Genomic DNA, 21,461 nt, shown 5'->3' with positions numbered 1-21,461 from the left:
ACTGACTGTTTGGTCGGCCCCTGGGCCGACCAACTCAGCCATGCGCACTTCCCTTTTTCGGTCTCTCCTACGCAGCGCGCATGTGCTGCAGAGGAAAAAGAACTTTAGAAATCGATTCTGTTTTGCAGTCAAAAACGTGCATGCATTGCATTGCTTTGAATGCCAACGCGTGCACTTTCAAACCATCTGTTTGTAATTAACAGATGGTTCCTGCTCGCTCCCGCAAGGGAAACAGGCGCAGGCCCCCTCCTCTCTCCCCTCCCCCTGCTGCTTCTCGTCAAACGTTTTTTTTAAACTTTGAGCGCAAGGCCCGCACGCTTGTTCTTTTTACCTTTCCCTTATCTTTGCTCCCTGCCTGTGTCCCTGTCTTCCGTCTTCCCACTCTCTGGGGTTTTCTTAGCCCTTCACTTTCCATTCTGTCCTCCTCCTGTTTTTGATCTCACTGCCTAACTCCGTCTCTCCCTACCCATCTCTCACCCTCATTCCCTTGTTTCCACTCTCAGTACAACTCTACCCCTTTCTATTTTAATTCCCAGTACTCGCTCCCTTTCAGCCGTTGGGGGCATCTCCCTCTCCCTGTCCCCACCTCTGCAGCACACACGGCGCTGGCTACAGTCAGTGCTCTTACCACTGACGAGACCCGCCTGCTCCGCTGTCAGGCTCGCAGCCCTGCCATGGAAGAGGGGGAAGCCAACGAGGAAGAAGAAGGATCCGTGAGCTCCCCCAGAGCATGTGTAGGTATTGGCCTGGTGCATCCATCGCCCGGGCCCCCTCTCTGTACCCCTTGCCTTCAGCACCCCTCCCTACCCGGAGCACCTCTTCACTCCTTCTGCCCCGTTACCCATGCTTAGATAGCAGACTCTCCTCCCCTGGGGTGCACATTGATGACGTTTCCGAACCCGACCATCGGTCTCTCAAAAGGGGAGGATATTGGTTTAACAATCACTGCTCATTTCATCCTCCTTTAACATTTCTTTCCCCTCCATTCATACATAGGCATCAGGGCCAGCATCTTCATTGTAAAAATAGCGCTTCTTGTTGTTTTATTTGTGTTGAACCGTTAGACTCAGAGTGACGCATTTACGGTCAGTTATCGAGGTCATCCCATCAGCGGCGGACAGCTTTCTACTTTTAAATACCCTGGGCAAAGCACTACGCTACGCTCACGTAGTTTGCGAAGTTTGCGCTACTTCGCACTACGCGAATTGCACGTAGCACAGTGCAAACACGCACAGCATAGCGTAGCGGTCATTTTTTGCTTGCTCACGGTCCTCAAAGTTAAGTTGGCGACCGCAAGCAAGCAAAATGGCATCCCGGCGAGACTTTTTCCTCGTTCGCGATCAGCAATATCAAGTTGCTGATCGCGAGCCTGGAAAATAAACTTCCCGGCAAGCTTCTCAACGCAGGGAGGTCAGGTTTCTCATTGCGAGTGGTCGCGTATGCTCCCGACCGCTCGCGATGAGAAACTACCAGTCCGCGTTGAGAAAGCTGCCGCTCAATTAAAAATCTACTTGAGCATCAGTAAAAGACATCTCACACTGTGCAAGATGCCGTTTTCATTGATTGCACAGTGTGAACAAGCATCCGGCACTGTGCAATCCACGCGAACAGGATACTACGCAGTTCGCGTAGTGCTACATGTAGCTTGCGTAGTGCGAAGTGCACTTTGCATAGCTTCGCGTAGCGCTACATCGCAAACTACACCCAGGGTTACTTTGAAATGATTCATTGGTATGTGCAGGCATCAGCGAAAACCTCAAGGAAGGTTGTGGGATTACATTTGAAACTCAACATATCTGAATTGTTGAGAACACTGCTAATAGGGCAAACTCCCCCGTCTAGTCCAGGAATCAAATGCCATAGCTGCTTTCCCTTCAGGACCCTTGAACTAGTTTGAGTCAGTAGGAATTCTTTATAATGCTTGTGTCCTGAGGTCCTTTGGGACCTTATAAGTGTTTGTTTATGCAGCACAATATCCTTGGTGCAACAACATCAACTGTTGCATGGCTAAACACTTATAAGGTCCCAAAGGCAAGACCTATTGGCTATGCCAATGCTTGTTCTCTATGTAGGCTGCTGCATGCAGCCTATAGCCTACATAGAGAAAATGGCCCTGCTGGGGTGTTCTCCTCTGCGCCTCACCAATCACAACACTGCCATTGCAGAGTTGTGATTGGCTTAGGGGAGGGGAGGGAGGCTGCCTGTGGCTGCTTTCCTGTTGGGACACCACCACTGCCAGGAGCTGAGGCAGTGCGGGACTCAGGGCCCGGTAAGGTAAGTTAAAAAAAAATAATAATAAATACCCCCACAAGTGACCCCTACCCGCGAGTCCCCTACATGTGACTGCCATGTTCCACTGGCTGCGACTGTCCCTCTGGCAGAATTTCTCCTTGCGTCTCTTGTTTGCCTATCTGCCACGTTATACAGCAGTGCCTGTTTACTGCAGGACTCCCGAGTTGAGAAGCACTGGCAGATAGCAGATGTACCAATTAATAACCTGTCAAGGCTGATGGATAGGACAATAAATATTCCAGCACACATCTCTCTGGTGTTTTATCTTCCCCATTCTGGGGCAGAGGGGGTCACAAGACTGACTTGGCTTCCCCGGAGCGAGATGGAACTGTCTCATTAGTGTCTCTCTTTCATGACATGCCTCAGAGATGATAACTCCCCTGCTCGTCGCAGGGCATGCCGGGATGATGAGGTTGCATTATCAAGGCACCTGGGCAGCCAGCTTGCAGGAGGGAACACGAAAGAAGCAGGGCTCGAGCCTCAGCCCCACTGAGTGGATTTGGTGAATGATGGGTGGGGTAAAGGGAGTGAGAAGCAAGCAGAGCAGTAGGGAGGGATGGAGGGTGAGATGCCTCAAAAGCAATTGACAAGCTCAAGATAGAAAGACTGTGAGAGAAAGCATGGAAGATGGATAAAAATGGGAAGGGAATTCTCAGAATTTGGTCTTGCTCAATGGCTTTTTCAAAACTATTTTGTGAAAGACATAGGTGAGAAAATTCCACCAACAGGACGTTAGGCACTTAGGCACACATTTCTCCTCTGTTTCTGACAGCAAAGTATGTGTATTTGTATAAACTGGGTGGCTAATGTTGAGGGAAAAAATGGGGGCATTAAATATATTGGATTCATACATTTCTATGGTCATTCATGTTCAAATTCTGCTGTTGGTCTTGGTATGAGTGTAAGCTTAATGTTGACGCTGTCATTTTATTATTTGTTAACACACACATGCCACATGGTGATACTTCAACTCTCCCCAAACTCCCTTTAAAAGCTGCTGCTGCCCCACTCGCTGTAAACACGTTATCGTCTATAACCAACATCGACGGTGATGTGTACTGTGTCAATACTGATGTCCCATAGTTGACACTGTATGACTTCACAACATTAATTTAGGGCCGGGCAAACACAAGATGTGTCCTGCATTTCGTCCTCGCAGTTACTTGTGATTAAAACAGCAGGAAGTGTAAGCTGAATCGGATGCCTGCTTCTCTTATGTTGGGTTGTGTTCTGTTGAGTTGTGCGGTATGTTGAGGTGGTATATTATGTGACATTTTGTTATGCTGCTTTAAGCTATGCTATGATGTGCTATGTTAAGTTAAGTAAACTATACCATGCTTTGTTATGCTATGCCGAGTCATTTGTTATGGTAATGTGTTGTGACGTGTCACATTACCTATGTTATTTTAGGATACATTGTGCTATACTGGGTTGTGGTATGTTATCTTGTTGGGCTTCGTTGAATAATGTTATGATATGCTTTGCTGTGTTTTGCTATTCTGCTGGGCTATGCTTGTTAGGATGAGTTATCAAATGTCAAAAGTTCAAAATCCATGAATAGATTTTAAATTACCCTCTCTTATTACACAGTGCTGGGTCAAAACCGAAGTAACCCTTTGCTTCTCAAATTTGTTAACACAAAGCATTTAATATCACTAGATTTACACGTCTCATTTCTTTAGTTCTTAGAAGCAGAGTTGATGCAACAGCATGCACCCTACTTTTCATAATATTGGCAAATACGAAATCAAGATTTGTTTTATTAACTGTTTAGCTATACGGTTTTTAATCGAGAAGTTGCACATCAAGTCTAATACTAAAGTGATAAATTAGAGACTCCTACACAACCTGTATTATTATAATTATATACACCATTAAGACTTACACAAAGTCAAGTCTCACATTTAGGCATCAAGAAGTGTTGCACAACGTGTAATCCTACAGCTATACACCAGAAAGATTTATACTTTATGTAATATCATAGTTATGTGCAAGGAACCAATAGTTATTGTAGATTTATACTTAGTTACTAGTAAAGCTTACACAAAGAATATCCTTATAGATATACAACAGGAATAGTTATTGAGTAGTCTTATACACCAGCAAACCATATACAAATTATAAAATTAACTAAAACACCTGGAAGGTAATGAACATAGAAGAGAGACATTCAAGGTTGTGCTGGTGTTTGACAGGGAAATAGCAAGGCAATGAACATAGAAAGGAGATGTAAAGGGTGTGATGCTGCTTGACAGGGAAATAGCAAGGCAATTAACAATTGCTTTATTAACCTTCCTGCTTTCTCAAATTTGCTTGAAAATGCAACATTTGTCCACTCTTTTTCAAACTTTTCTCAGTGGAGAACTCCGCCCGAACCTTCCGTAGGTTATTTGGGCTCGCTCACTATGCAAGCTCACTGCAGTGCAGTACAATAATTCTTTTTCGCCACACCACTTTTAAATCTCACCAGCCGCCAATGTTCAAATGACAATGGACTGGCGAGCCAAGTAGCGCCCGAGGTAAGCAGTGTTTATAGCCCCCTGCTAGCCAAGATTAGATGCCAGAACCTTTCAGATCGTCCACAGCATCCAAGAGTGTATCTGCTCCTTCAATTCTGAATCCTGCACTTCTGGAAGATGGCCGTGAACCTTGTCCTTGTTCTGAATACATTTGCCCAGAAATGAAAACATATGATTTGGAGGACCAGCACTCACTAATGAAGCAGTGTAAGTAGGTTGATATAATACTCCACTGTGGAAAAGACCCCGAAGCTTAATGCAATCTAACAAGTCCAGTGAGTGGTATTCATGCATTAGCAAGGCGAACTTTCTGAAAGTGGTCTTTGTGGACATTTTGTTGTTGCTTGATTAAGCAAAATTAATATGTAATTGCACATACTTACTCAAAAGTCAAAACCTGCATTTGGCGATATACTTTATATGTGTCTTTGTATCAATTCAGGACGCATAGACATGATTTGCCCTAAAAAAAGATCAAGCAACAAAAGTGCAGCATTGCATTCGGATTGTGCACCTTCCTGTTCACTTGCTCTAGTTTTTTTCTAGTAGCAGCTCGTAATTACATGATGTGGCGTAATAGCATTATTTCAGGATTTTGTTGTGTAGCAAGAGTAATGCAAATTTACTGATATACACAAGATTACTTCAGTGTAATGGACAATTTGCACAGAGAATCCACTATCTCCTATAGCTGAGATGTATCTGCATTCATCCAAATGTTCTATATCTTTTCTTTGTCTCACTGAGGTGCACATTAGCAACAGCTGCTTGAAATGTACAGTGGAAGCTGATCTGGTTTATGAATGTTGTTCCATATAAATAATCATTTACAAATGTCGCGAAAACACATGCATGCAAGAAAAGAACAGATTGCCATTAAAAGCATACAACAATCCAAATGTCTATGAATGCTAGTGCACCATAGCAGACAAAATCAGAGGACCGGCTATATGCTAACTGGATGGCAGAATTGACTGAATATTGATTCCTACTTTGTTTTCTAGGCTGCTTCATAGAAGGCAAGTTGCGTCCATTCGGTTCAAGAACTAGAACGAAGACATGCATGAGTTGCTACTGTTCCTCATCAGAGACAAAATGCTGTTCCCTGTAAGTGTTATGAAAAACAAGAACAAAAAAATGCAGAGTAACATGTATGCATTTATTTCATGATGTCCAGAGGAATGCTGTCGATGCTTCATAGTGGTAGATTACATTTTTCCAGCGCGCTACATTAGATGAGTGGATGAGTCTCCATGTGTTCCTCTAAGGCAGAAGTCTTTATACCGGAGGAGGGTGTGGCGGCACCCCCTGGGGGCATGAACTGACCTCAGAGGGGCACCAAGCACTGTTCAAGAGGAGCACCATTCTAAAAGGAGTGATGGGCTGTTAGGTAAAAAGCAGAATGGCAGTGAGGCACTCTATGACGGGCGTCAGTAGTATCTTTTGTCACTGTTATGTCCTGGGGCTAGGAGGTGGTTTCAAGGGGCGGTGAAGGGGGGAGGTGGATTGCAAGGGGCAAGGCGCACCCCCGTTTCGGATCACACTGTGGATGATACTTTCACACTTTAGGGAGACCAGGCTGCAAATAGCATGTTTGCAATTGTAACTGAGTGCAATTTTGAAAGGGTTACGTAAACATAATACATAATAGTAACATTTGAATTGCTAATTATGTTCAGTGCTGGCAGTTTTTAAAGAATTGTGTGAAAAATAAATTGTTCATTCTGGGCGTTCCTAATAAAACAATATTTAGAACATTTGAAGAGCACTGTAGGAAGGTGGAATCTGACTAAATGGTTACCCCAACTTTTTTCCTGGTGTTTTGCTGGTTTTCAACTTAGTTGGCCTGGAACCCTGCTATTCAGGGCCCCAGACTATCTGCTTTCTCTATTAAATGGACTCCATGTACTTTAGGTACATACCGGATTGGTTACTGGGTCACTCTTGTGAGCCCCTGTATAGTGTACCATAGGTACCCAGGGCATAGGTGTACCCTAGACCTACCAGGGGCTGCAGCATGTATTGTGCCACCCCTGGATTGCCTTTCAAACTGACACCAGATGTCTGTTCACACAGCCTGGGTAAGGTGGTGTAATCAGCCCTTACTTAGATATAGTATACCTATATCTACCTTATATATAGACACATATGCACCTATAAGTCACTCCTATGGTAGGCCTCGACAATCCTGGAAGCAGAGTGCTTGGTTTTATGTGAGAGGGTGCCCTAGCATGATCTGAGCCCCTCTGCAGCTTTCGGAACCATCTCCTTATAGATGTTCTATGGTTGACTCGTATTAGGAGGATGAAGCAACACCCTCTCCCGCCAAACTGTTAGCTGGCCCCTATTGGCGGGATGATATGGTGAGATCAGCACGGCTTTTTAAGTCAATCCAACCTTTATGCAACAGTGAACTGATGTGAATGTTTGCTTGGGGCTCACAAAAATTACCCAAACTTACTGTATAAGGTGCAGGTGTTATCCTTTTTAACAGGGGAATTTTATTGTGTTAGGTTCCATCTAATGTTCTTCATTTCCCCTTCTTTTAACTCAAAGTAATGTATAATTGTATAAAATATTCTTTTATGGTGATATTTTTTACCGAATAAAGATTAAAAAAAAAAAAAAAAAAAAAAAAATATATAGACACATATGCACCTATAAGTCACTCCTATGGTAGGCCTCGACAATCCTGGAAGCAGAGTGCTTGGTTTTATGTGAGAGGGTGCCCTAGCATGATCTGAGCCCCTCTGCAGCTTTCGGAACCATCTCCTTATAGATGTTCTATGGTTGACTCGTATTAGGAGGATGAAGCAACACCCTCTCCCGCCAAACTGTTAGCTGGCCCCTATTGGCGGGATGATATGGTGAGATCAGCACGGCTTTTTAAGTCAATCCAACCTTTATGCAACAGTGAACTGATGTGAATGTTTGCTTGGGGCTCACAAAAATTACCCAAACTTACTGTATAAGGTGCAGGTTTTATCCTTTTTAACAGGGGAATTTTATTGTGTTAGGTTCCATCTAATGTTCTTCATTTCCCCTTCTTTTAACTGAAAGTAATGTATAATTGTATAAAATATTCTTTTATGGTGATATTTTTTACCGAATAAAGATTAAAAAAAAAAAAAAAAAAAATATATAGACACATATGCACCTATAAGTCACTCCTATGGTAGGCCTCGACAATCCTGGAAGCAGAGTGCTTGGTTTTATCTGAGAGGGTGCCCTAGCATGATCTGAGCCCCTCTGCAGCTTTCGGAACCATCTCCTTATAGATGTTCTATGATATAGCCATACTATATACTCTTAAGTGCATTATAATCCTCACGGCAAATGCTAACTTTGGTTTAGCTTTATCAAAACATGTTGTGTAAGGTGTCAAACACTTTGGAATACTACCCCTCCGCCAATTCTGACGGCGGGGGTAGCATTCCACCCTTCTAGAGGGAAAAGACATGTATGTTACTGCTTTACCCGGTTAAAGTTAAACACAACCTCAGCATCACAAAATGGATGCTGCTGCCACAGACACGAGTCTGACCTCCTGTTGCTGGGGGAAACTCCAGCAAGGGTGGCCTGGACAATAGGTTTCCTGTCCAGGGAGGTGCCAGCACCTCCCCAGACAGGTGTTTTGTGTAATGGGGCAGGGAGGGCTGCATTCAGTGAATGCATCTTGACACTGCCTGGGGCACACAAGGTGCTCCATGCATAGCCCGGTTCAAACCAGTTGCTGGGGCACTCCAGCCCCAGCTCTGGCATGAAACTGGACAAAGGGAAAGGGGTGTAACCACCCCCTTCTCAGGTCCGCCCATAGGAGGGCCCTAGGCAGGTAATCCAGCCCCCATCCTTAGTATAAGTATAGGAGCTGTGTCCTCAGGACTTTAGATTATCCTGGAAAAAACTTTGATACAGAACTCTTGGACCTTCGACATTCTATTCTGACTAGAAGACGGAAGACATCTCCCTTGTGGTCAAGGAGTGACCACCCTGTTCAAACAGGCACCAACAGCAACTTTGCCGGTCTGCAGTTTCAAGGCTCACGCCAGAATCCGAAGACTCTGCAACTCAAGAACTGGACTTCCAGACTTCTCTGAAACAGATCCATACCCACAGCAAAGCTGAGACCCGTGGTGGACACGAGAGATGTGGGACCAGACATCTTGGATATCCTGCATTTTGCTACCTGCACTCCTTTTCTGAAGCCTCAGTAAGTTGTGCATTGAGGTACAAGAAGCCCTAGTCCAGTGCATCATTTGACCTGAAGCCCAGACCCGACACTCTGCGAGTGTCCCGTGGGCCCCGCCTTCACATTTGTGCTTGATGCGTCTTCCTGGTTCCTTGCCCATTGGCTAGTGAGCCCCCTGAAGACGCCATCTTGAATCTAACTTTAATCCTGGTTGCTCCAGGCTTGTCCCAGCTTCTCTGCAAAGGAGAAGCACCACAGACCTTGCTGGTCTGCAACAGAGCCAATCTTGACATCCTGCATGGGTTGCAGTTACCGAGGCTTGTTGGGTCCAATCTGGATACTGACACTGCAGTCATCTAGATCCATTGTGGTAAAGCTCAAATCCAGCTCCTGGTCATCGTCGATGCCTCCTGGACCTCGTGGCTGAAGTGACAAACTCACCTTCTTCACCTTCAAGCACGCAACATCGCCTGGTTCCTTCCTGGTCACTGGCTAGTGACCCAGACTCTGTGCCTTCTGCTTTCAGGTTCTTCACATCCTCGATCCACCCTTGGGTGCACCCAGACACTTTTCCTCTGGTCGCCTGCAGCACTTCTTTGCAGCTCTCCATAGAAAACGACAACGAATCCCGACATCAAAAGACACCTATGCACCGGCTTCCCTGGGTGAGGTAACACGAGTACTCTGGTGCTCCCATGGGTCTTGACTCTCGAAGTGCCCTAGTTTAAAAGGGTTCCATCCTAGTCCATCCGGAAGTGTCCTTAAACAGTAACTTTGTAACTTCTTTGTTTCCCATTATAAGTCAATGGTAACTCGCAACTGTGTTTAGACACTGCACGCGTCTCCCATGGGCCTCCTACTTCCTAACCTTTGGTTGTTTAGTGTAGCCCCAGCGATTCTACAGGCCCTAGGCCTGCTTTCTAACTCTCATGTGGTACTTATACCGCTTTCTTAGTATATGGTTACTGAGGCCCCTAGGGCATAACGTATACTGTGCAACTTAATGTGTATTAACTGTGTGCCTTGTATTGTATTTTTACCTCTGATCTCATAAAGAGTCCAGAGGGGTTGTGTTTAGATTAAATACATAATATATTTGATATATACCTTTTGTGGTGTCCTTTCATTTGGGATTCAGTGATTATATATGGTAAAACAACTTGCTTAACTCGCCTACTGAAGTCTTAGCCTAAAGACTGCTGGTTCATGCTACCACTAGGATAGCTTTCTATAAGGTTGACTTTACAACCAGCATCAATAAGGGTCAATTAGACTGGTACAAGGTGCCCACTAGAACTAGTGGACATCATATGCCAGGCTCTCTTCTCACAAGCACTGTTTTTAAGTGCGTGGTATCGATGGGAACGAAGGAATCAGAAAAGAAAGTTCCCACAGTAGATTTTCCCCCCAAAATATATCTCTTTCTGAAACTGTAGAAGTGAGTTCATTTAATTAAATGAGGAATAAGATCACCAGTCTTCTTGAATGGATGGTTAAAGAAAGGGATGACCTGAAGAGTAAGATGTCTGCTACTTAGTACCTGTGAACAGAGAATCTCTAGCACAGAGCTGGCAGATGATGCAAGGCTAATGCATGTTATGTTTTGTTGTGTTGTGTTATTTTGTGTTATCCGATTTGTAAAGCGTGTGGTTACTTGAAGGTGTCCTGGCTCTAATAATAAAAGAGGGGAAGCTGCTATCAGAACAAAGACTAGTGAAATAGATATGTTCTTCAAAATCCGTGGAATTTAAGACATTGTGGCACAGCGAGGATGGAGGGTGGAAGGACATTCCAGGCTTGGCTGTGATCAACGGAAAGGAATGCCCACCAGCCAGGGTTCTGCGAGACCTAGGAACTGACACAAGGTAAACAGTAGAGCAGCACAGGGTCTAGGAAGAAAAATATCTCGGAAAGAGAGAGGGGGTATAATTATGGAAACATTGAACAGCCAGTAGGGTTAGTTTAATTGTAATCCTGGCGACGTCCAGGAGGAAGCCAGTGAAGACCCCCTTCTGAATTTTGATGCATGGGTTCTTGTTCTGAACTAAGTGACCATCAAACTACGACCTGTTGCACCCATTGTAGGTGCTCGATGAGTGTAACTTGGAGGCAGAAACAGGATGAGTTGCAGTAATTGATTGATTCAAAAAATGATTTATGCCCCTATCACCAAGGCTTGACTTTTCAGGTCAAGAAAGGCTGTTATGGACTTTGTGTGTCCAGTGGGTGCACCGCCTTTGAACTACAGCCCCTCCTTGGGCGTAGATACTTTGAAGGCATATTATGGTCAAATAGAACTCCCAGAATTATCACCCTAGGAATATCTTCGAGAGAGACAGGAGTCAGAAGAGGCTGGAAAGTAAAACTCTCTATTAGTCCAAAGAAGGTATGATGTGTCGGGTAAACTTTTGCTGCAGTTAGCTATTTTTCATCCAAAGGTATCCCTGCTAAAAGCAAGTGAGTAAATGCAAAGTAACCCAAGCATGGGGAACAATTTGATGAAAAGGTACACATCATCAGCATAGAATTCACTCAAAATGGGAAATTTAGCTGGGAAGCCCAATAGGATCGCTACAGAAATGCTAAAAACTGCTGTGAGAAAGGTGAGCACTGGAAGAGAGACACCCAAGGAGCCTGTTATGATGGCCCATTAAAAAGAAGCAAAACTAGGAAATTATGGAGCAGGTAGTGTTTGTCCAGCTCTATGGCTGGTCCTCAATCAAAGGGCAGCAAAGAGTTCAAGTATAATAAATGGGACGCACGTTGCTTTGTCCAACTTCTTCACAGCATCTTGGCAAAACTCCTCTGGGCTGTTATTGTTCAATAGCCTGTTTGAAACAGAGTCAACAAATTTACTCTGGGTATACAATATTCTGATTATTGATACAAGCTTAAACTATTTATGGGGTTTCAAAATTCTTACGGCTCAGAGCTATAAGAGTAACAAGGGTCTGAAATAAACTACAGGTAAAAATGACTTGAAAAGGAATCCAAAACACATGTATCCCTTTCCTCAATTTTGATTTCCATCCCAAGGGGGTTGAGAAGGAATATAAAAGGGTAAGGGACACATTTGCTGTATTTTGTTCACTTTTAAAGACTAAGGGGCATATCTACAAGTCCCTATCACCACTGGAGCATCGCTTTATTATGCTCCTGTGGCGTAGCGCTATTTCTCTTATTTACAAGGTGGTGCTAAGACACTTAATGCAGCTGAACAAAACCTTGTAAATATGCCCCTTTCTGCCGCAGTCCTCTGCGGCAAAGGGGAGTGCAGTTGGTGCTGCAGTGGGCATTCCACTGCAACACCCATTGCTTTTTGATGCTGTCCCAGATTTGCAAGGCTGAGGTAGCTCCAAAAACTAACACCAGGTAATACCTGCTCTATGAATGGCAATGCGAGGAGAAATGATTAATTCCTCCTCCTTTTTTTGCTCTTTCTATGTGTGCTGCTTTCTGATTGTTTATGTGCAGGAAGGCATTCTTCCTGCACATAAACAATTGCCACTGCAGTGCAGGCACCCTTGCCAAATGGTGGCGCAGTGCCTGACTTGGCGCTAGGCAGCTTTTTTTTGCTCCAGTGCTCGGGGAAACATAGGTTTGCGCTATATTCTTGTGACTACTGCACATCCCTGCGCTTAAGAAATGTCAGAGTGAGGCATTGCCAAATTTGGCGTAGCACAGCGTTCTGACATTTTTTGCAAATATGACCCTAACAATCCCAACTTAATGGATCCATGTGACAGCCTGTTTTTATCATCCTAAAACACCCGTTTTGTTTTCTTGGGTGGGAGACCTGAGGTTTGAGTCTCCTGACAAGTGGTTTATATGAGTACAGCGTGGTGCTCAGCAACAGAGTGCTACTTTTTTTTGGGACGATTGAGATCTATCCAAAGAGGTACTCCTTTTAACATGGGTGGATACCCCTCTCATGACGAGGGAATGGCCCTTTTAATGGTACGTGGCAGCTGATTACAGTCTTGGAGCACAATTCTTTTTATCTGAAACAGTGTGGGCAGTCTGCATACTGGGCCCCCTCATTTCTCCTGGTTGTATGTGAAGCTTACATGAGAATAATATGATACATGTGGACCCCACCTGCATCTTTGTTGCCCCTTAGGCTGTAAAGTGGTTTACAGGAATTAGTGGAAGTTAGCTTTTACTGTCTCTCCTTTCTTTGCAATCCCCGCTATACTGCAAGCTGCTCGTTAGATGTGGTCTTCCGCTACAATTATTTGTAAAGCACGTTTGTCTTGTTTGAAGGAAGGCAAACAAGAAGCTTTTTGTTGAGTGGGTCTGAGCCAAACCTGTCTGTTACCTTGCTAGTGCATCATCTACAGAAAGAAATAGCCACAAGGCAAGGCATATTTTGACTCAACATCTTTTACAGTGAAAGGGCTGCCTGCCCTACCACATGTCCTGTTTTTAGCCCCAATGGAGAATAGTCATCTAAAAGACAGGACTCAATTTCAGAATGCCATTTTTCTAAGAAACTGGTTGCCAAGGAGCAAATGCATGCTGAAAGAAAATGTGTTGTAATTTGTAAATTTATTAGTAGAAAAAGGTTTGGGCCTGGATTTAAATATGAGTGTACAGTTGGATTTGAGCCAACTACACACCTCTGGAGGCAGAGCCGATGTTTACAGCTCATAATCTTACTGTGTTTGTTATGTTATGTTATGCAGATTTGTAAAGCTGTAAAGCTATTCTGACACTGGGCAGGTGTAAGTCCGGGCACACGTAAAGCCAAGTGGGACTAATTGAAAAGGCCAGACCTTCAGATTCTTGCCAAATTCAAGAAGTGAGGAAGAGGCTCTATTGTGCACAGGCGGGTCATTCCATGCTTTAGGAGTGATGTAGTAGAAGGCTCGACCGCCAGATGTGGGTTTCCGTGTGCATGGGATTTGTGCAAAAAGGAGCCAGGACTAGTGGAAGTGTCTGGAAGGTTTTTGAAAGCAGATGCAATTCCGATGTAAAAGGTAATCCACCTTTAGGTACCCTGGGACCCAGAAACACAGTGTGTGCATCCTCTTCTGGAATGTTGAGGGCTTAGCCAGCAAATTGGCCTGTGAAGATTGGAGGCTTTACATAGGTGAACACAACATAGTATTATTCCACGAGACTTGCGCTGTTGAATAAATTGTCTTGGATGGTTACCATGCGCATTCACTTCTTGCAGTTTGTTCTGCTGCAGGACCAGCTAAATCAGTACTTACAGCATGGTTCACAGTGACATTGTATTGTATTGTTTCAATGATCTCTACAGATAGTCTTTTAATTCAAGCACTCTCAACCACATGGCCAAATGGTATGTGCATTGTTTTAATTAATTTGCACAGTGGTTTTTTGACACTGATCATGCCACCAACCTTAAAGAATTGATGGATTTTATATTAGGCCTGAGGATCTTTTGGCCTCCTCGCGTCATGTGTTTAATATTATCATAGGGTGTGATATTATTATCACATTAGGGCCTAACCAAGTGGAGAATGTACAATTTATGTTTGATAATTTTTCGACTAGTAATGGTAGTACATCCAAAGATAAGGGGAGCCAGGCCTTGTTCTAATTCATTAATTTTCTTAATCTTTTCACTGCCAATGAGGATTCTGTTCCTCTGTATTAAACAAAAGTAACTTTTGTGAGGGTGGAGAGTCATCAGTGATAGACTGCATTTTTGCAGACCAGTAACTTTGTACCTAGATTACGAGGGCTAATATTGAAGGGAATCTGTTCTATGACCATAACCCCCTGTCCCTAGAATTAGGTCTTCAGAGGTGGGGGATAGGACCAACGAATTTGCACTCACAAGCGCTAGAATCTAAAAGACAACAGCAATGCATGGTCTGGAAAAATGTGGATATGCCTGCCCTCCTAGGCAAAATATGCTTCAATTTTCTCCCATTGGTACTCTCCTGTCTTATGTTTTCAGAATGTCCCCATGCAGAATTGGGAACAGTGTTGTATGGCATGCTAATGAAAGGCATCAAAGTTGCTGCACAAGATGTTAAAGGCGGACCCCAGAGATGTGTTGAGGGTGTGCCAATGTAGATAGGTTTTCAGGGACAAGCTAAGGTCCAGGCGGAAAGAACTACAAGATGAGTCCTGGGGTGAGTTGGTGAGAGCCTGTAGGTTAAAAGATTCTGGAGCCTTCTGGGCTGCTATCGGAAACATCAAGTCAGTAGAGATAAAACTGAACACTGTTAATACCACTATAAGCCAGGAGGCCTGGGACCATTGAAGTAGTAAGGGTGGCTATTAAAATAAGTCCATTTATGAAGGCACCAGGTCCAGATGGGGCGAAAATCGACCTATATAAAGCCGCCTTAGACCTATGGGCCCCTTTACTTTGCAATACTTTAACCCCTTATGTAAGATCAGCTTATCCCAATCATAGAGTTTATTTGTCATCCTTCCTGTCTTTTAAAAAGGACAATCCCCAGTCGTCCAAATGTTCCGGATAATCTCATTATTGTACTTGGCTCTTAAGATTGAGGTAAATCGAATTTTATATGACCAGGTATGTCCCCTATCGTGTACCCCAACGTCCCATGTATGTGCATGACCTCCGTGCATTTTCCCTCCATGGCCGAAAATGAAGACGCAAATGCATTTGCGTCCAACGTTAACATGTTATCTACCAAGTTCTTCAAGAAAGCAACATTAATTTGGTTTCTAAACCTATGTTGCCAACGTCTTTACATGGTGCACTTTTAACGCGAAGCCATGTTTTCCTGGCTCTGCCGAGCTAGGCCCTGAATTGAGGCTCCAAAGTATCTTCTGTCTCTGAAAGCTGCCGTTTAGGTATGCATCCCTGACCTCTGCCTTACTTCCTGCCCAGCGAAGCGGTGCCCGGCTTGGCTTGGTCTGCCTGCCTGCCAAGACAGTATTTTGCCTTCAGTTATCTGTTCAGCCTCCTTGAAAACACATTCCAGTCTAGTGAAATAGGTAAACATATTCCCGACTGCAGAGTAAAGGGCCCTGCCTTCCTGTCTCCTTGCAAGCGATTTACAGCACCCGTTACCATGGTAGGCCCATGGCCCCCGCGCATTGTACCAAGACACGTATGCACTCCCCAGCATTCAGTGATGTATGGCCCCTGCCCGAGAGACCTTTCACTTCAGACAACACATCCTCCAAACATGAGATATCAGATAGGTTATAGGTATAGGTCGTTCTGACATCCCAGACACCGAGACTCTTCTACTAGAGCTAAAGTCAAGTCCCCCAGCTCTCCCCAGTTACACGTCCTTTCCACGTCATGCCAGTTGCGCGCGCATATAGAATAGAGGTTTCTGCTGACCCTGCAGAATCCTCCTATACATCCACCCACTTATGACACTTCTTGTGACGTTTTCTAGCACACACCTCCGTGTACGCCTATTACACGCCTTCTTTTACGCCCATCTGTTCTTATCTTCTTCTTTTCACTTGTCACGCCTACTGTATTCAATGCAATTATACTGTTTTACTATATATAATGTGTGATGTTAATAAAATGTTGAATGTCCCTTCCTGAACCTTAGTGGTGATGGAACCCGATGTCCCATGCCTCGAGGCATTTCATTAAAGCCCGTATGACTCAGTTACCACTGACTCTGCCTCTCATTTGATTGAGCTATCCTTAATGTTAATTAATGCATGGAAAAATAGTCCGGTAATTTTATTTACCACATAATCTGGCGCCCGAATAGGGACCCCCCCCTTCCCCACTCGCCGGCGATGTAACGCAGGCCTGACCCCTTCTACAGCCGTGACGGATCCAGTGCACACCTGCGGGTTTTCCTGCTATCTCCCTCAGGCCCACGGAGGAGACGGAGACTGCGGTCCAGTATCCAGACGAGGCGGTGAGGAATGCGGAGGATCCCGACCAGAGCCCCAAGTCGAGAGAGCAAGGTCCGAGGTATCCAGAGGCCCACCTGTTCCGAAGCGCATGCGTAGGAGAAGTCGTAGTCCGACGCAGTCCAGTCCAGTCCAGTTTCCGAGGCCTTCAGTTTTTGCTTCCCGGTGAGTACCGTTGTTGGGAACGCATCTAGACGGGTTCATTAAATTGTGCCCGGTCAAGACAGGTCTGGGTACACAGACCTGGTCCAGACGTGTTCACTTAGGTGAATGCGGTAATGACGTGTCTCTTTATGGGACCGGTATTGTCTGTACTGTTTTAGCAGTGCATCTAGTGATTCAGAATTCTAGTATTGTTTTCTCGAGATTTTCAGTATTGTATTTTATGTATCAGGTAGTATCTGTTCGAAATGTTTTAATGTGGTTTTATGTCGTGGTATGAATGATTGTTTGCTATTCATTACTGTGTTTATTGTGTTCACGTTCAAGTCAATTCGAAAATGCCGCTGTTCTCGAAATTACGATTCAGAAAAGGGGGTGGTGATGAACAGAGTGTCTGAATTAAGCAGACCACTCTTACCCAGTCCAAAGATCAGGGCTTGATCCATCACCGTTATTTATCTCACTGCACCATCCCAGCTCAGAACCTGGCTATATGCAAATCAGTCTGTCCCTGGCCCAGTGCATCATGGGAACAGGGCAGACTAAACTACAAAGCCAATTCTTTACCAGAAAGGAGACAAGCTACCGGGGACCGGTTTCTGGCATTTCAGCCGTCTTCGGCCCGGCTTGCTTGAATCCTGAAGGTGCAGTGAGAAAGGGACTCATGTCTGAGTATACCCTGCCACACCTATAGTGGCCAAAAACGATTCAGAAAAGGGGGTGGTGATGAACAGAGTGTCTGAATTAAGCAGACCACTCTTACCCAGTCCAAAGATCAGGGCTTGATCCATCACCGTTATTTATCTCACTGCACCATCCCAGCTCAGAACCTGGCTATATGCAAATCAGTCTGTCCCTGGCCCAGTGCATCATGGGAACAGGGCAGACTAAACTACAAAGCCAATTCTTTACCAGAAAGGAGACAAGCTACCGGGGACCGGTTTCTGGCATTTCAGCCGTCTTCGGCCCGGCTTGCTTGAATCCTGATGGTGCAGTGAGAAAGGGACTCATGTCTGAGTATACCCTGCCACACCTATAGTGGCCAAAAACGATTCAGAAAAGGGGGTGGTGATGAACAGAGTGTCTGAATTAAGCAGACCACTCTTACCCAGTCCAAAGATCAGGGCTTGATCCATCACCGTTATTTATCTCACTGCACCATCCCAGCTCAGAACCTGGCTATATGCAAATCAGTCTGTCCCTGGCCCAGTGCATCATGGGAACAGGGCAGACTAAACTACAAAGCCAATTCTTTACCAGAAAGGAGACAAGCTACCGGGGACCGGTTTCTGGCATTTCAGCCGTCTTCGGCCCGGCTTGCTTGAATCCTGATGGTGCAGTGAGAAAGGGACTCATGTCTGAGTATACCCTGCCACACCTATAGTGGCCAAAAACGATTCAGAAAAGGGGGTGGTGATGAACAGAGTGTCTGAATTAAGCAGACCACTCTTACCCAGTCCAAAGATCAGGGCTTGATCCATCACCGTTATTTATCTCACTGCACCATCCCAGCTCAGAACCTGGCTATATGCAAATCAGTCTGTCCCTGGCCCAGTGCATCATGGGAACAGGGCAGACTAAACTACAAAGCCAATTCTTTACCAGAAAGGAGACAAGCTACCGGGGACCGGTTTCTGGCATTTCAGCCGTCTTCGGCCCGGCTTGCTTGAATCCTGATGGTGCAGTGAGAAAGGGACTCATGTCTGAGTATACCCTGCCACACCTATAGTGGCCAAAAACGATTCAGAAAAGGGGGTGGTGATGAACAGAGTGTCTGAATTAAGCAGACCACTCTTACCCAGTCCAAAGATCAGGGCTTGATCCATCACCGTTATTTATCTCACTGCACCATCCCAGCTCAGAACCTGGCTATATGCAAATCAGTCTGTCCCTGGCCCAGTGCATCATGGGAACAGGGCAGACTAAACTACAAAGCCAATTCTTTACCAGAAAGGAGACAAGCTACCGGGGACCGGTTTCTGGCATTTCAGCCGTCTTCGGCCCGGCTTGCTTGAATCCTGATGGTGCAGTGAGAAAGGGACTCATGTCTGAGTATACCCTGCCACACCTATAGTGGCCAAAAACGATTCAGAAAAGGGGGTGGTGATGAACAGAGTGTCTGAATTAAGCAGACCACTCTTACCCAGTCCAAAGATCAGGGCTTGATCCATCACCGGTATTTATCTCACTGCACCATCCCAGCTCAGAACCTGGCTATATGCAAATCAGTATGTCCCTGGCCCAGTGCATCATGGGAACAGGGCAGACTAAACTACAAAGCCAATTCTTTACCAGAAAGGAGACAAGCTACCGGGGACCGGTTTCTGGCATTTCAGCCGTCTTCGGCCCGGCTTGCTTGAATCCTGATGGTGCAGTGAGAAAGGGACTCATGTCTGAGTATACCCTGCCACACCTATAGTGGCCAAAAACGATTCAGAAAAGGGGGTGGTGATGAACAGAGTGTCTGAATTAAGCAGACCACTCTTACCCAGTCCAAAGATCAGGGCTTGATCCATCACCGTTATTTATCTCACTGCACCATCCCAGCTCAGAACCTGGCTATATGCAAATCAGTCTGTCCCTGGCCCAGTGCATCATGGGAACAGGGCAGACTAAACTACAAAGCCAATTCTTTACCAGAAAGGAGACAAGCTACCGGGGACCGGTTTCTGGCATTTCAGCCGTCTTCGGCCCGGCTTGCTTGAATCCTGATGGTGCAGTGAGAAAGGGACTCATGTCTGAGTATACCCTGCCACACCTATAGGTGCCAAAAACGATTCAGAAAAGGGGGTGGTGATGAACAGAGTGTCTGAATTAAGCAGACCACTCTTACCCAGTCCAAAGATCAGGGCTTGATCCATCACCGTTATTTATCTCACTGCACCATCCCAGCTCAGAACCTGGCTATATGCAAATCAGTCTGTCCCTGGCCCAGTGCATCATGGGAACAGGGCAGACTAAACTACAAAGCCAATTCTTTACCAGAAAGGAGACAAGCTACCGGGGACCGGTTTCTGGCATTTCAGCCGTCTTCGGCCCGGCTTGCTTGAATCCTGATGGTGCAGTGAGAAAGGGACTCATGTCTGAGTATACCCTGCCACACCTATAGTTGCCAAAAACAATTCAGAAAAGGGGGTGGTGATGAACAGAGTGTCTGAATTAAGCAGACCACTCTTACCCAGTCCAAAGATCAGGGCTTGATCCATCACCGTTATTTATCTCACTGCACCATCCCAGCTCAGAACCTGGCTATATGCAAATCAGTCTGTCCCTGGCCCAGTGCATCATGGGAACAGGGCAGACTAAACTACAAAGCCAATTCTTTACCAGAAAGGAGACAAACTACCGGGGACCGGTTTCTGGCATTTCAGCCGTCTTCGGCCCGGCTTGCTTGAATCCTGATGGTGCAGTGAGAAAGGGACTCATGTCTGAGTATACCCTGCCACACCTATAGTGGCCAAAAACGATTCAGAAAAGGGGGTGGTGATGAACAGAGTGTCTGAATTAAGCAGACCACTCTTACCCAGTCCAAAGATCAGGGCTTGATCCATCACCGTTATTTATCTCACTGCACCATCCCAGCTCAGAACCTGGCTATATGCAAATCAGTCTGTCCCTGGCCCAGTGCATCATGGGAACAGGGCAGACTAAACTACAAAGCCAAATCTTTACCAGAAAGGAGACAAGCTACCGGGGACCGGTTTCTGGCATTTCAGCCGTCTTCGGCCCGGCTTGCTTGAATCCTGATGGTGCAGTGAGAAAGGGACTCATGTCTGAGTATACCCTGCCACACCTATAGTGGCCAAAAACGATTCAGAAAAGGGGGTGGTGATGAAATTACGTCAGATAGGAACTAGGAAAGGGATACTCGAAGAAGCAGTTCCTGTCCCGCCTAGGGACACTCCAGGACATTTTATGTACCATAAGCATGGCTTAGATGCCATACTGTACCTAGATTTGTGGGTGGATTATACCAAGGATCTGGAAGAGAAATATAGATGGCCTGTTTCAGGGACATGGGATGCTGAATGCATCATGAGAGTAGAAGAAGCATTATGGAAAAAGAAAGCCAGACAATCCCAGAAAGATGCCATAGAATTATGGCGTAAAGAAGCGTATAGAAGAACAGAGAAAGAAATCAGAAAAGCAGAGAGAAGTAGAGAAGAATCTGAAAAAGCCAGAGAAAGAGAGTTACTAGAAGAAGGAGAATGAGTCAGAATAGAACAACAAGACAGACAAAGAAATGCCCTTATTCAAGGCATGTATCCTGTTCTCGCAGAGGGCCTGCCCAAGGCGACCCCGGAAGTATCCCGTAACTTGCCACCACCATTGGTCCCGACTAAACTCCGTCACAAACAGACCGCAGCGGACATTTTCCTTTCTTCCTATTTAGATGATGTAGCTCCAGAAAATACCAATGTACGCGTACCACCTGCTAACAATATGCATCAGCCTAT

General features: G+C 45.3%; 1 protein-coding gene across 1 annotated transcript in view; it reads left to right on the top strand.

Annotated features, from left to right (window-relative positions):
• Positions 1-21,461, top strand: part of LOC147663092 (beta-microseminoprotein-like) — a 129,623-nt gene that overhangs the window by 62,763 nt on the left and 45,399 nt on the right. Inside the window, exon 3 of the mRNA XM_086950687.1 lies at positions 5,816-5,918. Within this exon, the coding sequence (XP_086806813.1) occupies positions 5,816-5,918 (103 nt within the window). The remainder of the gene's footprint in view (positions 1-5,815; positions 5,919-21,461) is intronic.

The sequence above is a fragment of the Lissotriton vulgaris genome, unplaced genomic scaffold, assembly GCF_964263255.1.
Source record: "Lissotriton vulgaris unplaced genomic scaffold, aLisVul1.2 SCAFFOLD_783, whole genome shotgun sequence".
In the NCBI taxonomy this organism is placed as follows: Eukaryota; Metazoa; Chordata; class Amphibia; order Caudata; family Salamandridae; genus Lissotriton; species Lissotriton vulgaris.
This window is presented reverse-complemented; position numbering and strand designations above follow the sequence as displayed.